This window comes from Eremothecium gossypii, chromosome VI, assembly GCF_000091025.4.
Source record: "Eremothecium gossypii ATCC 10895 chromosome VI, complete sequence".
NCBI classification, from domain to species: Eukaryota; Fungi; Ascomycota; class Saccharomycetes; order Saccharomycetales; family Saccharomycetaceae; genus Eremothecium; species Eremothecium gossypii.
Window position 1 is genome coordinate 1,682,434 of NC_005787.5, and position 16,861 is coordinate 1,699,294.

The 16,861-nt window shown below is 54.2% G+C and overlaps 8 protein-coding genes across 8 annotated transcripts; 3 read left to right on the forward strand and 5 right to left on the reverse strand.

Annotated features, from left to right (window-relative positions):
• Window positions 1–121: 121 nt before the first annotated feature.
• On the reverse strand, window positions 122–4,279 carry TAF2 (transcription initiation factor TFIID subunit TAF2; the record flags this gene model as incomplete). Its single annotated transcript, NM_212358.1, has 1 exon — window positions 122–4,279. The coding sequence occupies one exon, from the start codon at window positions 4,277–4,279 to the stop codon at window positions 122–124; it is 4,158 nt and encodes a 1,385-aa protein (NP_986222.1).
• A 744-nt stretch (window positions 4,280–5,023) lies between these two features.
• On the forward strand, window positions 5,024–6,085 carry GOR1 (glyoxylate reductase; the record flags this gene model as incomplete). Its single annotated transcript, NM_212359.1, has 1 exon — window positions 5,024–6,085. One exon carries the CDS (start codon window positions 5,024–5,026, stop codon window positions 6,083–6,085), a length of 1,062 nt encoding a protein of 353 aa, NP_986223.1.
• Window positions 6,086–6,159: 74 nt separating this feature from the next.
• Window positions 6,160–6,540, reverse strand: AGOS_AFR676C (uncharacterized protein; the record flags this gene model as incomplete). The annotated part of the gene is made up of 1 exon (NM_212360.2): window positions 6,160–6,540. One exon carries the CDS (start codon window positions 6,538–6,540, stop codon window positions 6,160–6,162), a length of 381 nt encoding a protein of 126 aa, NP_986224.2.
• A 251-nt stretch (window positions 6,541–6,791) lies between these two features.
• On the reverse strand, window positions 6,792–8,432 carry BOR1 (Bor1p; the record flags this gene model as incomplete). The annotated part of the gene is made up of 1 exon (NM_212361.2): window positions 6,792–8,432. The coding sequence occupies one exon, from the start codon at window positions 8,430–8,432 to the stop codon at window positions 6,792–6,794; it is 1,641 nt and encodes a 546-aa protein (NP_986225.2).
• Window positions 8,433–8,650: 218 nt separating this feature from the next.
• PER1 (Per1p) lies at window positions 8,651–9,748 on the reverse strand (the record flags this gene model as incomplete). Its single annotated transcript, NM_212362.2, has 1 exon — window positions 8,651–9,748. The coding sequence occupies one exon, from the start codon at window positions 9,746–9,748 to the stop codon at window positions 8,651–8,653; it is 1,098 nt and encodes a 365-aa protein (NP_986226.2).
• A 63-nt stretch (window positions 9,749–9,811) lies between these two features.
• SPC25 (kinetochore-associated Ndc80 complex subunit SPC25) lies at window positions 9,812–10,554 on the reverse strand (the record flags this gene model as incomplete). The annotated part of the gene is made up of 2 exons (NM_212363.1): window positions 9,812–10,302; window positions 10,350–10,554. The coding sequence occupies 2 exons, from the start codon at window positions 10,552–10,554 to the stop codon at window positions 9,812–9,814; spliced, it is 696 nt and encodes a 231-aa protein (NP_986227.1).
• Window positions 10,555–10,838: 284 nt separating this feature from the next.
• ISC1 (inositol phosphosphingolipid phospholipase) lies at window positions 10,839–12,224 on the forward strand (the record flags this gene model as incomplete). Its single annotated transcript, NM_212364.1, has 1 exon — window positions 10,839–12,224. One exon carries the CDS (start codon window positions 10,839–10,841, stop codon window positions 12,222–12,224), a length of 1,386 nt encoding a protein of 461 aa, NP_986228.1.
• A 393-nt stretch (window positions 12,225–12,617) lies between these two features.
• ATG26 (sterol 3-beta-glucosyltransferase) lies at window positions 12,618–16,301 on the forward strand (the record flags this gene model as incomplete). Its single annotated transcript, NM_212365.2, has 1 exon — window positions 12,618–16,301. One exon carries the CDS (start codon window positions 12,618–12,620, stop codon window positions 16,299–16,301), a length of 3,684 nt encoding a protein of 1,227 aa, NP_986229.2.
• Window positions 16,302–16,861: the final 560 nt, after the last annotated feature.

Below are 16,861 nucleotides of genomic sequence, written 5' to 3' on the forward strand. Positions count from 1 at the left end.
AGAATTCTTCGAATTTACAAATTTCTCTCAACGTATAAAGTGACCAACAATCAGATAGAAACTTGATGAATTTAGGTAGTTACATACGCGCTTTAGGTCCTGAAGCAGCGAAGCGACGCAACTATGTCTGTTTCGGTTGGATACTGTCCTTTGGAACCTTGATCCTCATTAAGCATGACGTCGCGGTTGCCTTTAGGATAGAGACACTCTTGTTGAAGGGAACGGCAGAGATGTCGACCTTTCTCTTTTCGGGAACTATCTTAACATACCTTAATGGCAGTGCGCCAAGCTTAGTAACAGTAGATTTCGGAGCGCGAGAGCGCTGGGGGGACTTGGTCACGGCCGGCGCCTTCGCCCGCTTTGCTGCAGCGGGCTGGACAGCGGCGGCGGTGCTGGCAAGTCGGGTTTTCTTCGAAAGGCTGAGCTTGATCTTGGGGGAATCGGCTGCGGGGTCTGCACGGGGAACTGCGGCGCCGCGGGAGTGGGCTTCATGAACAGTAGGGGGCTTCGGCGGCAGATGAACCTTGAGGATGCCCTCGCGCTTGAGAATGATGATGCCCTTACCCATGTCTTTTGCAATAAGGACTTTGTCGCGGGGCGAGGGGAGCGTGACGAAGAAAGAGTCTTCCAGGCGGTACATAACGCGGAGAAGATCGAAGAGGCGTTTGCGCTGGTAAACGCTCAGCAGCGGCGAGTGAAGGACGTCCCAGAGTATCTTTTGGAGAGGCTCATACTTCTCGAACTTCGTGCGGACGAGGGATATCAGGCCACGGATGCTAGAGCGCATATGCTGCTCACGTCGCACGCGCAGGTCACTGTTATAGTCTTCCACAAATATGGAGGGTTCGCCCCGGTCGTTAATGGAACTAGAATTGACGGAATTTACCAGGGACTCAACGTCTTCGTCAAGGTCATCCAGACTGCCCTTGAGTGCAATGAAGTTCAGACAGTCTATCAGAACGTCGCACAGCTTCGTGCGTATGTATGGGTCCCCGTGGAAGCACATGTTCTCAAAAAAGTACTTGAGAATTTCTTTATTCTTGATCCCGCCAGCTAGGAGGAGGACTGTGAAAGCTGTTAAGCACAGATCCTGGAGACCCTCCCGTATGTGAACCACACCCTCCAACTCAGGACTGATGTGATCCACGACCGTGTACTCTAAAATGTTTTCCAAGTCGTCGTATTTGTACACGCCATCGACAGCGAGCAAGAGATATTGCTTCAAGATGGCTTTACTGACTAGTAGCTGATATGAGGGGAGCCATCGGTCTAGGTTTTCAAATCGCTTTAGTTCATTTAATAAGTCATTAATGTATTCTTTATCTTCAGGGTCACCTAGAGTACACGCAACCACACTGTCAATAATTGCCACAACGTATCTCACATCGCTGTATGGGTTACCGCTATTGTCGTTGTATCTGAGCAATTCCAACAGGAAGCGCTTTACAAAGGTGGGGCATTTACCTTGTGTATCACGCGTATTTGCAAGAAAGCGCGGAATAGCGCACTGGATAAAATAACGAGAAAAATCCGTGAAGTCATTGTTCTTCTGAATATTCGAGTTTTCATAGCAAAAATAATACCGAAAGATAGCTATTAAATGTCTCGCACCACCACTGAACTGATTGGGTTCAACTTCTTTTAATATAAACTTTGAAAGGGCGTTGCAAGCTTCCAGCCTAACACCGTAAAAATATCTATCATCCATTACCGTTCGTGTCAAAATGGAAGAGTAAACTTGGGAATTAACGGCACTGCTAGCAACAACATCTTCAAAAAACCTTATACTCTCAATTTGCGCTTCAACATCCCTGTCCTGCTGCAGCTGCGACGCAAACATGTAGTCTGGCTGATTAATATAAACTTTGCAAATCCATTCAAAATCAGCATCAACTCTAATCCATTCGAACGCTTCGTTCTGCTGCTGGGACTCGTCGTCTTCTCCGATGATAGCTGGGTCTGTAAGATTCCAATGCTGACAATCCTCCCTCGAAAGCAATGTATCTCCCAGGCAATTCACCAGCACGATATCGTCATTATCTTCATCCAAAATTTTCATATCTTCATCCTTGGGAAGAGGTTCGACGATGCTCGCCTCTTTTCCATCTGGCTTGATTGGCTTGTTGATCTTGCGTCTTCTTTTCAGACGTTTGTATTTGGTGTTGTACTGAATATCCAATTTGGTGAATACATCCTTTAACTCAACAATATGTTCATATGGTGTGCCATCCGCTTCATGGATTCTTATGGTCATTGATCCGGTAAATATTTGAGTCAACTGTTTATCCGGGTGACACAAATAGTCCATGGCACTTGCATGAAACCCTCGTTTACCAATTATGTGTCCTTGGCCAAGCTCTTGTAACTGCACCTGTCGTATACCCATTTCGACAACCATACGCTTTTTATTGAATCTTTGTGTTATACGGAACACGGGGACTCCCGAACCGAAGACCCATTGAGCAAAGAACTGCTCCAGCTTACTTCGGTTAACTCGTTCACAAACGTATTGGAAATGCGCTGTCGATAAGGAATTATTGGAAAGATCGCCTGACATAGCCTGCAAATATATTTTTGGTAATACCCTTGACATACCAAAGGACCTCTCCGTCTTCGTCATACGACGATCAAGTATATAAAGCACCATGGGGGCTTTTAGTTTGATGAAGTCGATATCTCGAGAAATGCTAGACACAGGCATTGATGCATTGTTAAATGTTCGGGCCATCGGCGGTTTTTCCCAATCCTGCGCGACAATGGCCTCTGAAGCCATTTTGAGCCGATATTTGAATTCGTTGATCCCCATCAGCTTCCTTGTAAACTGCAAGGCCATATAACCGGCCATGCCAATGCAACACCACATATCGTTAAGTTCTAATGGTGTAATATTCACGCCAGACCACTGAGAAGCGAGCGCCCACGCAAGAGTATTTGTAGTGGTGAACATTGGGTCTATGAGTTCCGGAGGATAAAGAAGCCTTGTGCTGCATAAACTCAAGCTAGCAAAGTCCATGGTGTTATCCGGAAGCGTTGGCAGGAAAAGTATTGCATAAGATGAAAATGGATAGGAACCAAACTCCTTTGAATAAAAGTCCATCATACTCTGGCAAACTAGTGTTGTATTTAGAACGGTTGCCTCGTTGATATCCGGCATTGGTAATGTGTAAATCTGTATGGGTACAATATCATCGTCATCCTGAACTTGTATATTATTCCCTTGGTCCTCCTGTTCATCGTCCTGTTCGTCAAATGATTGTAACGAGGGAAGACTCCAAACAGCAAATGACCCAACTGCCCATCCAACATGATGCGGTGCAACTGGATTAAATATTTGGAAACTAACGACTTTTTTGGCCATATCAGTGGGATGTGCCGATTCTTTGGCTGTCGCAAACTCTGAACAAACGACAACCATATCACGATCCAGTGGCGAGTCTTCGGTTTCTTCCTCCGGTTCTAGTTCTTCATCATCTTCATCCTCGTCATCTATATATTCGCGGCTGCGTAGTTTCCGTTTCCTTTGAGGCTGCGCACCAATGATTTTGGTCGTGCCGATTTCTCTTACCGTCTTTGGGACGCTGATTTCTAGCTCCCAAGTGCACTTCTCATCAAGCAAATCAACGCATGGCACCCAGTGTGAAACTGAAGAGTTGTATTCTGTGTTTGTCGTATAGCAGTTCCAGTATTGCGGTTCACTAGAGGCGGTGTCAAAGTGTAAACCTGAGTGGGGATGGCTAAGCTCATAGTCAATTCGGATAGTGATTGGACTGAATATCGACTCCTGGGCGGGCGTCCTTATTGATGGTGTTATCGGTGTGTAACTCGACAGCGACGCAGTGTCCTGCAAAGTTATTTTAACCGACGAGGGAATCTTGATCAGCAGTTGCGACTTGGCACTGTCTTCCGGTGCTTCCGAGAACTCCGCAAGCTTCGAGCGTAGAAAATGGGACTGGCGCACACCGTTGTGCGTGCGCAGCGGGTCCGATGCCGCGCTCACATATCTGTCCGAAAACTGCTTGTACGGATCGTCATGCACATAATGGTCAATTCTCCTATTCTCAACGATGACATCTTTCACTCGCATATTTTTACAGTCGAAAGAAACGTATTCCAGCTGCTGTATCAAGGGAATGATAATGATCTCTGTAAATCCGCTGACTAAATGTTTCGATAGATCGACATCAATGGACACGCGTTGATGCGCGACTTTACACATAGAGCCAGAACTAATGTATGGCATTGCCGCAGTTTGCCGCGGTGTGGACTTAACATGCACCATCTCACCCGTCCTACTGACGCACAAGTGCACTCCGCTTTCTTTAGCTTCCCATCATCCAATCCTGCATGCTAAACTTCCATGGACGTGCTTTTGCCTCCGGAAGAAACCTTCGTATATAATTACATCACCATGTATCTCGCTCACGTGACAGAGGGGCTCCCAGTTGCCGTCGGGCCAACCACAGCCCTCGCGCTATTCAGGGGCTTGGTATCACATTACTAACTGCGGATGCAGACGGCGGCCTGCTGCTGCTGTTTTAGCTACCTATCGGCCCATTGTCGCTTGTTATGCTGCTGTTAGCTCATTGACGTGTGGGGCCATGGATGCCGAGATCTGACGCCACGGTATGGCTCCGGACAAGCCTAACCACGTCGGCTATTCCTGTGATAACATTGGTTGGGTGCTGGAAGTCGCTGCGCGCGAAGCCGTGCATGCCGAATGAATGGGGCGATTACATTGGTTAGGCTCCGTTCAGCGGCTCAGAATCCAGTTGCGGCATCAGCGGGTTGGACTCCTAACGAGGGGTTGTTATCTGCCACAGAGCGTGCCTTGCCCAATAGAGCAAGGGAGCGGTGCATCGGCGATAGGTAGGCACCCTGTGCCCGACTACGCAGACATATGTGGCTGAGTCCTCGGGAGCAGCCTTGACTCGGGTCGCTTTCGGGATACCTGTAGGCTATATAATGGTTCTGCCTGGCGGTGTCCGTGGTGTGCACGCGAGTTGCAGGTTAGCTAGCTTTCCGCATGTCCAGACCCGTAGTGCTAAAGCTTGGAAACACGCGCTTCGCGCACAAGGCGTGGGATGAATTGGGCCGCATCGCAGATGTGGTGACAGTGAATAAGGCGGTGACGCGGCCTGAGTTCCTGCGGATGCTAAGGGACCCTAACTCGCCCGCCTCCAGAGCACAGGTGGTCACGCGGACGTTTGCCTCAGTGCAGCAGACTGGGCTTTTTGACCGGGAGCTTGCGGAACATCTGCCCGCGTCTGTCGTTGCTGTCTGCCAGAACGGCGCGGGCTACGACCAGATAGACCCGGAGTCCTTCACCAAACGGCAGATCCAGGTAGCGAACGTGCCGGGACTAGTCAATGCACCTACAGCTGATACCCACGTATTCCTGCTACTCGCAGCGTTGCGGAACTTCTGCCATGGGCAGCTGCTACTGAGGCAGGGCCGCTGGCCTGACGCACCGGTGGCTGGGACGCCGTTTGGACACGACCCGGCAGGTAAAACTGTTGGCGTCCTCGGTATGGGCGGCATTGGCCGTGCAGTTGTGCAGCGCCTGCGGCCGTTTGGGTTCGAGCGGATCATCTACCACAATAGGAACCGGCTGTCTTCGGAGCTGGAGTGTTCCTGCGAATACGTCTCGTTTGAGGAGCTCCTGGCGCAGTCGGATATCCTGTCGGTTAACGTCCCATTGAGTAGCGCCACGCGCCATATGCTCGATGCGGACGCTATCGCTCGCATGAAGGACGGAGTCTTGGTTGTTAACACTGCGCGCGGCCCCATATTCGACGAACAGGCGCTCATCGCGGCGCTGCAGTCTGGCAAGATCTCCGCCGCAGGCCTCGACGTCTACGAAAACGAGCCTCACGTCCCGCAAGCGCTGCTGGAGCTACCGAACGTCGTCTGCCTCCCTCACATGGGCACGCATACTGTAGAATCGATTAAAAAGATGGAGGAGTTCGTAGTGGAAAACGTCCACAGCGTCCTGCGCACCGGCCGGGTTAAAAGCCTGATCCCAGAACTCCGCAACGCGCCCTGGCTCGCTTCCACCGTCCCACTGATTCCGCAGTCCGACTACTGAAACAGTTCGCGCCGTACGGATGCAGTATTCATATATTACATATTAAGCTACAGCGTCTTCGGCGCCGGGCTACGTCAGACCTTCATATGCTGGTACACCATCTCCAGCTCGTCTCCCTTGCGCTTACCGCGCCGGAATCCATTGCTGATAAGGCTGGCCGGACTCTGTTGGGACACGTACAGCACCCACACCACAAAGGCCACCATCCACACCGAAAAATACATGTTGAAGTGTCTGTAAAAATGGTCCCGTATCTGCTCACGCACACTAACATCCGTGACTTGGTACTGCATACCAAGCACGTAGTTGAAGTATCCAAGCCCGTACTCCTTGATAGATTTGTAACCTCCCTTAGGCACCCGCACTTCCGGGTTTAAGACTAGCTTGAGCAACTTGCTATTTTCGTATGCATGCTCGCGCACAAGCGCCGCATCAATCGTCACGGGGATTGTCATCAGCTCCTAGTAAGTATCTTCAGTCGAGTCGTAATGCGATGCGCGGAATTGTGGAGGGCAAGACCACCACTAGCTCACTTGGTCGGTGTGTAGTTGAGAGCGTAATGCGCTGCTCAAAAAAAAAAAGAAGTTTCAAAGCTAGCACATCACTGATAGCGCCGTGCGGGCAGCTCCGGTAAAACCCAACGTCATCGTGTTTCAGATGCGGAACATTTTGACACAAGTAGCTTGGTCAGCAAGTTGGGTGTCCCCTATGTAAGGTTCTCTAGCAACAGATTCTTCATCGTAAACTCCTCTGCCACTGGCGGGTCCAGGATCCGCAGATGCTCGCGCTGGAAGAAGCGTGGGAACAAGAGGCTCAGGAGCACTGTGGCCAGGAGAGCCACAGGGAAAGCGATAGCGGCCTTGGAGAGCGTGAGAACGAACTCGACGAGCGCGCAGAATGTTGCGAGGGCGGTGAAGATGGCCAGAGGGCGCAGCGGGACGGCGTTGAGCGGGTTCTCCGGATCTCTGCGGCGGGGGTCGGTCAACAGCCAGAGGATTTTGCGCAGGATAGCATTGTTGTAGAGCCCATTGAAGGCCATGATGAAGAACAGCGCGCTCAGGACGGCCTGCGGGATCAGGCCCAGGCAGTGCAGCAGCGGGCGTGTCATGGTGCCGAGGAACAGTAATCCCTGGAGAGAATTGGTCACGCGCTGTTCCACGCAGCGGATCACTGTGCCATGACGATCGCGCACCAGCAGTGACTCCGTGTGCATAGGTGCCTGTGGGATGAGGCCGTTTGGTGCAGGGATGCCGAGCACGCCTGCAACGGCAGTTGTGACGCTGAGAAGCGCGAAATCGTAGTGGAAGGTGGATGCCTTGCGCAGGCGGTAGTGGGTCCGTTGGGCCATCAGAGAGGACACGCTGTGATCGAAGTAGAACAGAATGGTCAGGATGATGCCGAAAGGCAGCGCCAGGAACGCGTAGCGCGGCGCGATGGGCACGTACGCGAGCCAGGTGGACTGGTCTCTCGTCTCGGACGTGGGCTGGAACGGGGTCGAGACGGGGAGGTGGAGCAGGTCCACTGCGCCAAGAGCGCCGCCAAAGTGGGTGAACCCCGTCCAGAAGACGACCGAGAGCACCGTGCTGTAGTCTGAGACGAAGGTGCGCATCGCGTGCGTCAGCAGCGGTGTCTCCGTAAAGAGCTTTCCTGCGGTCCCGAAAATCGCCATGCACAGCGCGATGGTGACGCTGGCGAAGCCTGCCGCTGCGTCAAAGCCCTCTTTCGTCTGGAACTGCTTCACCAGGATGTCGACGCCCTTCTGGAGGTACACGATGTTGATGAACAGTCCGAAAATATCGCATGGAAACGCAGACACGTATTGCAGCAGACACACCATGTTGGTCACTGCAAGCGCTAGGTGGCACACGGTCGCCCATATGCATACCCAGAACATGAAGCCGAAGTAGTCCACTCCCAGCGGCTTCACAATGTCGTACAGTGTGTAGTTGAAGACACTAATCGGCCCAGTCACGCCTACAATGCACAGCGGCTGCCCGCCCAGCACCCCAAATACGAGCGCAGCCAGGGCGCTCGACAGCAACACCTCATTGACCCCAAATGCGTTGTTCGTGTGGTCGAACATGTCCTGCGCGAACGCGAGCGCTGGCAGCAGATTGCTGAAGTATGTTTCCAGAGCTGCCGGGATCACTCTGTAGTCCCAGGCGTCGGTCCAGTCCGACCAGTATTGCGGTAATCTGTCACGCACATCACAGGCGATGCCTGCGCCCAACGGCGGGAACCGCCGTCGTTTCTCACACATGCTGTCGGCCCGCTCCTCGTCAAAAGGCTGCGAGTCCGAGCTCCCCTCATGCTTTGACGCATTGTGTTCCTCTCCACTGCCTAGCATCGCTTACACAGGACTGCGCTGGGGGTGGGGGGGAGGTCGATATCTGATATTATATTCAAGCACGTTTCCAAATTGAACGCTGATAATGGCTGATTTTTTCTTCCTGTCGCCTACGGTTTCAACGGTCGTCTCGACAGGGCGGAATAAAATCGCAGCGGACTTGCAGAGTGAAAGACCATATATTATACTAGCAGAGCGGTTTCCCGAGCGCTTGCTTTCTACTCGGGTGCTGAATGGGAAGATAGTGTATTTAAGTAGCGGTAGTCCTTCAAAAAGAAGTCGTAGAGCATAAACGATGGCGCCACGGTCAGAAAGTGCCAGAGAGCGTGCGAGTCAATCTGCCAATGGTAGCTGAAGAAATCAAAGAGCTCCGAGGACATGGCCAGCCCGGTGTAGAGCACCAGCAGGACAGGCACCAGCACCAGCTGAAACTGCATCCCGGGCTGCTGCGCGTAGAGGCCCAAGCCCGCCTTTTGGCGCTGGCGCCGCAGGCTGCCGAAGTTCTGCAGGGCCTGCAGCAGCAGCAGCAGATACTGCAGCAGACCAAAGCAGATGTTAAAGCGCATGTTGTAGGTGTAGTTCCAGTTGCGGTACAGGCGCACGATGTGCAACACAAACACCAGCAACACAGCCAGCGAAAAGCAGCGCCGGCGTGTCGGCGCTAGATCCAGGCGGCGGACGCGAATGTACAGCGCGTGGAAGCCCGCAAGGACGGTTGCACCCGCAAAGAAATAGTCCAGCTTCTCCGTCAGCGGCATGTCACGCGCATGGAATACCGCGCTGGAAATCCACGCCAGCATCCCCACTACCGCCAAGGACTGGTACTTCCGCAGCAGCACGCTGGAGCCGCCCACACTAGGCGCCCTAGCCAGCTCGCGCCGCAACTGGCGGTAGCCCTGCAGGTGCGGCACAAAGTTCGCTACTGAGAATAGCGACGCAAAGAACTCTTGCATCCCCAACATCCGCACAAACGGCCACTTACCGTGGAATTGCACGGGCGGCTCGCCGGCCAGCAGCCGCTGGTGCGTGATCGCCTGCTGGCACTGGTAGTCGCAGTCGGCGCTGCAGTCCCACAGCAGCGCGCGGTACGCGGCGGGCGTGTCCACGAATGTGTATGCCGCGAAGGGCGAATCATCCGGGAAGGCACCCTCGCCGCCGTGCTGTTCGCACCCACGACGCACACGGCACACCCGGTTACACTCGACAAATTCGCCCAATCGGTCACCAATTGAGCAGAGTACACCGGCGAGGAGCGGCACCAGCGACAGGATACTGCAATGTTTCATTCGAGCGATGCGTTCGCGTCGCTTTCGCATACCAGGAGATTGGAACTACCGGAAATTTGAGCCTGTAATTTGGATATCACTATATACGTAGTGTTACGCGTCAGCCTGCCCGGCCATCGCGGTCACGAGCGCAGCTCGGATAGCCTTGAGAAAGGCTGGCAGGTCGCCTGAGGAGCCCAGGTCGCGCTCCAGATCACGGAGACGCTCCAGCGGCAACGGCGGCTGCGCAGCGGCGACACGGTATCCGTCCGCACCAAGATCTAGCGTGAAGGAGCACTCCGCGCGCGCGTCCGCCTCCGACACGTTGCGAAAGGCAAACTCGAGCGAGTCCGGGCGCGATGCGCGCACGTAAAGGCCCAGCAGCTGTTCGTACACGCGCACCTCCGGGTTATCGCGCATGTGCTGCCGCTTAATGGCCTCCCTTTGCCGCTGCAGCTCGGCTTGCTTGCGCGCCAGCATGGCGTGCAATTCTGCGCGGTCATGTTCCAGCTGTGTGCGCTCTGCGGCCAGCTTTTGGCGCTGCGCTGCGTACGCGTCCCGTTGCGCGGTCGTGTGCTGCGTGCGCTCCTGGAGACTGCTGATGTCTGGTGCCGTTAGTAGTGTCCCGTCTGTCGCCACTCCCCCTACATACTTTGTCGCAGCTCTTGCTCCTCACCTGCGAGCCGCGCCAGCTGCTGCTGCACGGCCCCGGTGCGCAGCCGGAGCTTCTCCACTTCCTGTCGGTGCGCGGCCAGCAGTTGCTCCATCGCGTGTCGCTGCTGGCCTAGGTGGCCGTGCACGCGACCCTGAAACGCTTCCATCTGCGCCCGCAGTTCTGCGAAGCCCTCGAGCGACATTGTGTCAATGTGTTGCGTAATTTCTGGATCTGAGCTGGCGATGTGCCCGAGATGCTGTTCACAAAAACTCTTCTAAAGCGGCAGACCTCGAATGCTCCCGCAGCTGGAGCAACGTCAGTTGGTATTCGCCACAAAAGTTCGAGGATAGTTCATTTAAGGTGGCTGATATAGAGCAAGGTGGTGGCAGTATTGTTTCCAGCATATTAGGCTACGGGTTTAGCACAGGCAGCTGCATAGGATACCGTGTCGGGGAGACAAGTACAGAGAAACGCGAGCTATTGGCCATGTCGAGATCATCCAGAAGGAATGGGACAAGTGCATCGTCAGCATCTGAAAAGGGCAGCAGCATTCAGAGTACGGTGCGGTTTCTCACGTTGAATACGTGGGGGCTCAAGTACGTGTCAAAGTTCCGGCAGGAGCGGTTGTGCGCGATTGCGGACAAGCTCGCGGGCTATGATAACTTCTTGCAACTTGTGGACTACCGGGATGTATCGGACAGCAACTACACGCCCGAGGAGGATGCGGACGAGTACGACGTGGTGGCCTTGCAGGAGGTATGGTGCAAGAAAGACTGGGACTACATCGTGGACCGCTGCAAGGGGCGGTACCCGTACCATCGCTGGTTCCTCTCGGGCATCGTGGCCGGGCCTGGGTTGGCGATTCTCTCGAAGATCCCGATCGAGTCGACGTTCCTCTACCGGTTTCCAATCAACGGGCGGCCGAGCGCCTTCTGGCGCGGGGACTGGTACGTGGGCAAGTCGGTGTCCATCACGCTCTTGCGGCCGACGGGGCCTAACGCGGCCCCACTCTGCATCATGAATAGCCACATGCACGCGCCGTATGGGCTCGACGGTGACGAGGCGTACGAGTGCCACCGGGCCTGTCAGGCATGGGACTTTAGTAGGTTGGCATCTGTGTACCGCAAAAGCGGCTACGCCGTCGTCATCGTGGGCGACTTGAACTCCCGACCTGGATCGCTTCCCTACAAGCTCTTGACGCACGAGACAGGCTTGGAGGACTCCTGGGAGCAGCTGAACGGCGAGCAGGACCTCCAGTACATCGCACGGCTACTCCCTATGGACCAGATCAAGTACGGCGGCGTCACCTGCAACTCCACCTTGAACACATGGCGCGCCGACAGAGGTCCACAGGAGGCCTGTCGGCTTGACTACGCGCTCGTGGACCCAGACCGCCTTGAAACCATCAAGGCCAGCGTCCGCTTTACAGAGCGCATTCCAAACGTGGGCAGCTTCTCAGACCACTTCGGCTACAGCTGCACCTTCCGCGTACTCGCGGGCGGCGCAGCCCCGCGCGCGCCGACGCGCGAGGAGCTCCTCGCCCGCATTACCGCCCACGAAGACCTCCTCCAGCTCATTTACACCTACATGTCTACGGCGCGCTGGCAGCAAGTCTGGCGCGCGGGGCACTTCTGGATCTCTGTTATCATCGTCGCGGCGACCACTGTTATCACGGCGATAACCTCCACTATTGCTGGCTGGAGCTCTATCTTTTGGCTCTTGTTTGCCGTCTTTGTCGCCACAACCGGCCTCATCAACGGCCTCATAAGCTTTCTCTTCGGCAACTCCGAAATCCGCGCACTTGAAGAAGTGGGACAGGAGGTCCGCGACTCCAAGCGCGCTATCCAAACCAGCGTGGAGAGTGAGTTCTAGCTCCTCGCGCCCGTATACAGCCGTCTGGCGCCGGTCTCGCGCCCGACAAGAGCACGCCCTAGCCCAGCGCCGGCGCCCAGGGCCCCCAGCCTTGCACTACATAATTACCACATCCGCTACGTAACTAATAGGCGTTACAGCTACTTATTCGGACTATTTCTTTTACTTCTGACTGACGTTTTTTGTGCACTGGCGATTACAGCTTGAGGACCGACATCGTAGAGTCGCGCCAGGTCTTTTCTTTTGCGAATCAGACCCCTTGATATTAGTCCAAGTCGATGCGCAAGAAGAGATAATTGAGGAACAGTCGGGGACTTGGGCACAAGGTATATGCTATTTGATACTGGGAAACATATATTGCAGATAAGAGAGCAGTTCAGATAGTGCTGGAGAATGCTGAAAGGTCAGAAAGAAGGAGAGGCTGAGCCCGTGCCTGAAGGAGACAAGTCCGGGGCTGGTAGCAGTCCATCTGGCGTACGGAAGGGCCTCAGAGTGCCGTTAGGTCTCGTGTCACACTCATTCTCTTCCTTGGCGAAGCATAAGGAGGCTGAGCGGCGACTGACTGATGAAGAGGAAAGTTTAAGTAGCCCGCAGGATCGGGAAGATGATGCTGCGAGCCCGAACATCATGGCCAAGAGCATTGCGGGGTTACTTACGACCGCAAGTATGTATGTTGGTATAGGAGATATCCACCGCGCGGAGCAGCTTGCGACGGGCCAACCGGAGACGGACGCTGGCGCGGACGAGACCGAGGACGAGATGGACGAAGCCGGGGACGAGACGGGGGACGACGCGGACGCGCCCGCCACAGGGACCGATGGCGAGGAGGAGTCGCGCCCAGTATCCGCGCAGGAGTCGCGGCGCTCGACGCTCTTCGAGCTCTCGATCGAGCCCCACCCAGAGAGCCATACGGCGCAGGCAAGTCGCACGAAAAATCGGCGCTCGCGCATGACATCCAAGCTCAGGTCGAAGTTCAATCTCGACGACGATGAGGAGCTTGTGCGCGAGTATCCGTGCTGGCTGCTCCGCGATGTGCTCATCCAGGGACACATATACTTGACGTCCCGCAACTTACTCTTCTTTGCGTTCCTCTACAAGTCGAACGGCTCCGCTCGGCTCACTGGCAACTTGTCAATATGCAACAATGGCCTCTCAATTAGCGGTATCAGTGGTAAGCCGACTCGCTACTGGACGGTCTTGAAGGACCACACTCTCTCGCTCTACAGCTCGTCCACCGACCTCTACTTTCCCGTATTGACCATCGACTTGCGTTACGTGACGAAGGTGCAGCATTGCAAGAACAACGGCAAGGACACGCGCCAGTTCCACATTACGACGGAGAGCAAAACGTACACCTTCTACTCGGACAACGAGCACTCGGCCCGCTCCTGGTCTTCAGCGTTGAAGAAGCAGGTTTTCGCGACACAGAACTCCGACAATGACTCTATGAGCGTGCGCATCCCCTTGAGCAACATCATCGACGTCGAGGAACAGGCCATTGTCGAGCAGGGCCTCACGCTCCGCGTGCGCGTCATGGAGTCCTCGGACTCCTTCGCCTTGGACGACTACTTCTTCATGTTCTTCAACAACGCGGGCAGCCAGCTGAAGGAGCTCATCCAGATCCAGGTTGCCAATCTCGAGATGCTCGGTGCCGCTAACGTCGACTACGCTCGCCATCCGTTGCCGCCTGATACAGAAGCTAGCCTCCCGGCCGTAGCGTCAGACGCCGCACCGCAAGACGCCGCGATTGCGTCCGAAGCCGCCGCAGACGCGGCGGCTGCAGATACGGCTAGCCACAGCCCGTCGACCAATGCCGAGCCGCGTGCACGTGGCAGATCCACAGAACGTGCCATGGCTGCATCCGCCTATCTTTTTGGCCGGCTTACGTCGCCCCGCCGCGATGACGCAAAACAACTGTCCCCCTCGAAAGTGAAGCTGCGCTTCCGTTCAGTGGCCGACACCCTTAAGCTAACTACGCCCCGCCAGCCGGGTTCCGATGCGCCACAGGAGCCCGAGCCCGAAACAACCATTCTTGAATCCCGGCCGCGCCTCAATTACTGGAGTCCGCGGCCCTTTACCACAATGCGTAGCATGTGGAATGCTCAGCCCGTGCATTATGCCGCCAAGGGAATGAGCTTATTTGCCGACGATGACGAGCTGATGATAGGCGATGAGGCTGAGCTGCTCGCGGCTGATAAACGTTTTAAGGCACACTTCTCTCTAACGGACGATGAGTCGCTAGTGGCTTCCTATTACACCTACTTGAACCGTAGTATGCCACTATATGGCAAGATTTACCTCGGCAAGACGATAATGTGCTTCCGTTCCCTACTTCCGGGCTCCAAGACGAAAATGATATTGCCTTTGCACGACGTTGAGAATTGTTACAAAGAGCAAGGGTTCAGATTTGGATACTTCGGGCTCGTGGTGGTGATCTACGGTCACGAGGAGTTGTTCTTCGAGTTTGCGTCGCAGAAGTCCAGGGACGACGCGGAATACGTTATCCTCAAGATAATCGACAGCCTGAAGCCAGTAGACGGAGTGATGGCCGATGACATGAGCGCGGGAGCATATTCGCTAAAGGCTGCGCAGGGCCGCGATGCCACGACTGACGCTAAGGTGAAATTATTCGAGCAGCGGATAAGCTCGGTAGGGTACGATATTCCGATAATGGTGGAGGACAACCCGTTCTACAAGACCACGATCACGCCCAAAAAATTCTACACGTTTGGGATGTTGACAATTGGGTCGCGTGGGGACGTGCAGCCATACATAGCGCTCGGGAAAGGGCTTTTACAGGAGGGCCACCGGGTGGTCGTGATCTCGCACGCGGAATTCGGCGACTGGGTGAGATCGCACGGGCTCCAGTTTCGTGCAATCGCGGGAGATCCTGCGGAACTCATGGCGCTTATGGTCCAGCACGGGTCGATGAACGTAGGACTCATCCGCGAGGCCGCGTCGACGTTCCGCAATTGGATCCGCGATCTTCTTGAGACGGCATGGGAGGCATGCCAGGGCATAGATGTACTTATCGAATCGCCTTCGGCAATGGCGGGCATCCACATCGCGGAAGCCTTGCAGATTCCGTACTTCCGCGCATTCACAATGCCATGGACCAAGACGCGATCGTATCCGCATGCGTTTATAGTGCCAGACCAGAAGCGCGGAGGTAATTATAACTACTTCACGCACGTACTATTCGAGAATATTTTCTGGAAGGGCATCAATAGCCAGGTGAACCGCTGGCGCGTCGAGAAATTAGGCTTGAAGAAGACCAATCTCGAATTCATGCAGCAGGGCAAAGTGCCTTTTCTATACAATATGTCGCCGACGGTCTTCCCGCCCAGCGTAGACTTCGCAGAGTGGATCAAGGTGACTGGTTACTGGTTTTTGAACGAAAGCAGCAACTATGTGCCTCCCCAGGCGCTTTTAGAGTTCATGGCCAAGGCTCGGCGGCTCGACAAGAAACTTGTATACATCGGTTTCGGGTCGATAGTGGTTAAGGACCCCGTGAAGATGACGATGGCGGTCGTGGAAGCTGTTGTTAAGGCCGACGTATATTGCATATTGAACAAGGGATGGTCTGCGCGACTAGGTGGCCAGTCGCAGAAGTCAATTGAGGTGCAACTCCCAAACTGCGTCTACGATGCAGGTAATGTACCGCATGACTGGTTGTTTCCACGCGTAGACGCAGCGGTCCACCATGGGGGCTCAGGAACCACAGGCGCCACTATGCGCGCAGGCGTACCCACAGTAATAAAACCTTTCTTTGGTGACCAGTACTTCTATGCCAACCGGATAGAGGATATTGGCGCGGGGATCGCATTGCGCAAGTTGAATGCTTGCACCCTCTCTCGCGCTCTCAAGGAAGTAACTACTAACACACGGATCATTGCTAAAGCCAAGAAAATAGGACAGGATATTAGCAAAGAGGATGGTGTAGCTACTGCCATCGCGTTCATTTACTCGGAGATGGCATATGCAAAAAGTTTAATCAAAGCCAAGCGTCAGGAGGACAAAAAGGCCGCAAAGGAGGCGAAGCAGATACAAAACGAGGACTCGTGGTTACTCCTTTGATCATAACGTTGGAAGGCTACCGCAAACCTTTGACATAGTAAATGTGCCTTATTATTGCTCGCCTGCATTTCCGGTATCATGCTCTGCCACATTGAATGTCCCTGCTATTTCAAAACTTTAACATTTCGCCATCTGTTACCTGGCTAACACGATATTTTATTTCGTGTACCAACCGGAAGTTATATTCCTAGTTCACAGAAATCATATGGTCGTCCATGTGTGAGCCCCCTGTAGAGCTTCTCTGACGGTTGCTGACACCTTGTTATCTGCAGCCACAACATTGCTGTTCGTTTCAGACTCAGATGATACATCCTTTATTTTTCCCATATCTATTCACCCTAACTTATCAGGGTGTTCACTATATCTGTCTTATAGACTGGAAGACATCCCCTTTATTAGGCTCCTCTTAGGTACGCTTGTAAGCCCGGGCCCCTTGTCGAAATTCAGTGTATCTATCTATTCGGAGCTTTCATGAGGGGCGGTATTCGCATTCGTTCTACCCCGCCCAAATTCCGCCTATTCAGGCAGCTGGCATGCATTTTACCGAAATTCTCAACTTG